This window comes from Tarenaya hassleriana, unplaced genomic scaffold, assembly GCF_000463585.1.
Source record: "Tarenaya hassleriana unplaced genomic scaffold, ASM46358v1 Cleome2, whole genome shotgun sequence".
Taxonomy (NCBI): Eukaryota; Viridiplantae; Streptophyta; class Magnoliopsida; order Brassicales; family Cleomaceae; genus Tarenaya; species Tarenaya hassleriana.
Window position 1 is genome coordinate 1,805,436 of NW_010965372.1, and position 1,477 is coordinate 1,806,912.

The 1,477-nt window shown below is 43.3% G+C and overlaps 2 protein-coding genes across 3 annotated transcripts in view; both read right to left on the reverse strand.

Annotated features, from left to right (window-relative positions):
* LOC104811663 (fasciclin-like arabinogalactan protein 1) overlaps window positions 1–487 on the reverse strand; it is a 2,175-nt gene extending 1,688 nt beyond the window's left edge. Inside the window, exon 1 of the mRNA XM_010538428.2 lies at window positions 16–487. Within this exon, the coding sequence (XP_010536730.1) occupies window positions 16–360 (345 nt within the window). The 5' untranslated portion in view covers window positions 361–487. The remainder of the gene's footprint in view (window positions 1–15) is intronic.
* A 760-nt stretch (window positions 488–1,247) lies between these two features.
* The window catches only part of LOC104811664 (arp2/3 complex-activating protein rickA), an 804-nt gene continuing 574 nt past the window's right edge, over window positions 1,248–1,477 (reverse strand). Inside the window, exon 2 of one of the 2 annotated variants that reach the window (XM_010538429.2) lies at window positions 1,248–1,474. In XM_010538429.2, the coding sequence (XP_010536731.1) occupies window positions 1,392–1,474 (83 nt within the window). In that variant the 3' untranslated portion in view covers window positions 1,248–1,391. The remainder of the gene's footprint in view (window positions 1,475–1,477) is intronic. The other variant, XM_010538430.2, reaches the window with a different exon arrangement.

The window sequence follows — 1,477 nt, forward strand, 5'->3', positions numbered from 1 at the left end:
GCAAAAAAGCTCGTCACACACACCGGAACCGTCGCGGATCTGGTGGAGCTTTTTGGCGCCGAAATAGTCGAGGAGGATGTGGAGGGAGAGGATGTTCTTGACGGTGGAAATGGTGTAGCCCTTGGAGATGATGTCGGACATGGCGGCATTGTCGACGGCGCAGACGGTGATGGTGGTTCTCCGGTTGATCTCGTTGGCGAGGTGGGTCTCGCTCAGGTAATGGTTGAAGGTCGAGAAGGACGGGTGCTTCGCGAGGAGGCGCGTGACGTTGTGCGCGCGAGTCTCACCAGCGAAGAGTAGAGAGAGAGTGAGGATGAGAGAGACGATAGCTTCTCTCGTCTTCTTCGCCATTGCCGCCATTGAAATCGAAGCTCAGAGAGAGAGAGAGAGAAAGGTTTTTGGGTTTACAGAGCGAAGGAAGGGGAAAGTGAGCTCGAGGAGCTTAAACTGCGGGAAAAGAAAACGAAGAAAGATGCAACTGAAATGGGCCTGGACTTGGAAATAATTACGGAAACGCCATTGGAGATTCCTAAAGCCATTGCAGATTCCATAAATGCTTACATGCATTTTATAATTTTATTTTAGTATAAGGTTTATTATATCTTAGTATTAAAAGAAAAAAATCAATTTACTAAACTCCTACGGACTTAATTATTATCATATTTTATTGGATTTGTTTAGTTGAGGTTCTTTTCCATCTGATGTGATTCATCATACAGTTCAATCAAACACGCTATCTATATGGGTTTAGATGGGATTTTATATAATATAATGTACCGTTTTTTTATTTTTTATACGAATAATCCAACATGTCACGTGCCAGTGTATCCGACTCTTCTTGTTGAATCAAGGCAGCAGGAGAAACGGACAGACGTCAAAGAGAACCGTTAGATCGACTATGACGTGGCATCACAGCAGTGTCGGTAAGGGGGTAAATTCGTAGTTTACAGTAGAATTGAGGGGTGTTTTCGGAATCTTCAGGCCAGCCTGGGGCTTCTAAAACTGGAACGCCACGTGTATGGTTCGGATCTCTCTTTTTCGAGTCCAGTTTCCACCGACAATCTTAGGTTGTTACCAATAATATAATCTGACAAAACGGATTAATGGCCAGTTACCACACAGAGCGCCAAGATACAAGAGACGTAGATGGGCCTTTTAGGCCCAATAAAACCCAATCTAAGCCCAGAAAGAGCATTTCCCGCTGTTATATATACATGTATATAATAAGTATATGTATGTATAGCATTTGAAGCTATGAAAGCTTAGAAGAGGTGATTCCTTTTTTTTTTTATTTATGGCGTGAGAATTATTGATTGACTCAAGAAAATATACAAATTTTCCACGAAGCGAATAAACCCTTGGACTGAATATGTAAAATAAGCACAGAGCAACTAAAAGTCTACAACGCATGAAAATACAAGCGCCATAACATAAACCGCCACGGTGGGGGCACAAGCGCCTCCGCCGCCGCCGAGAT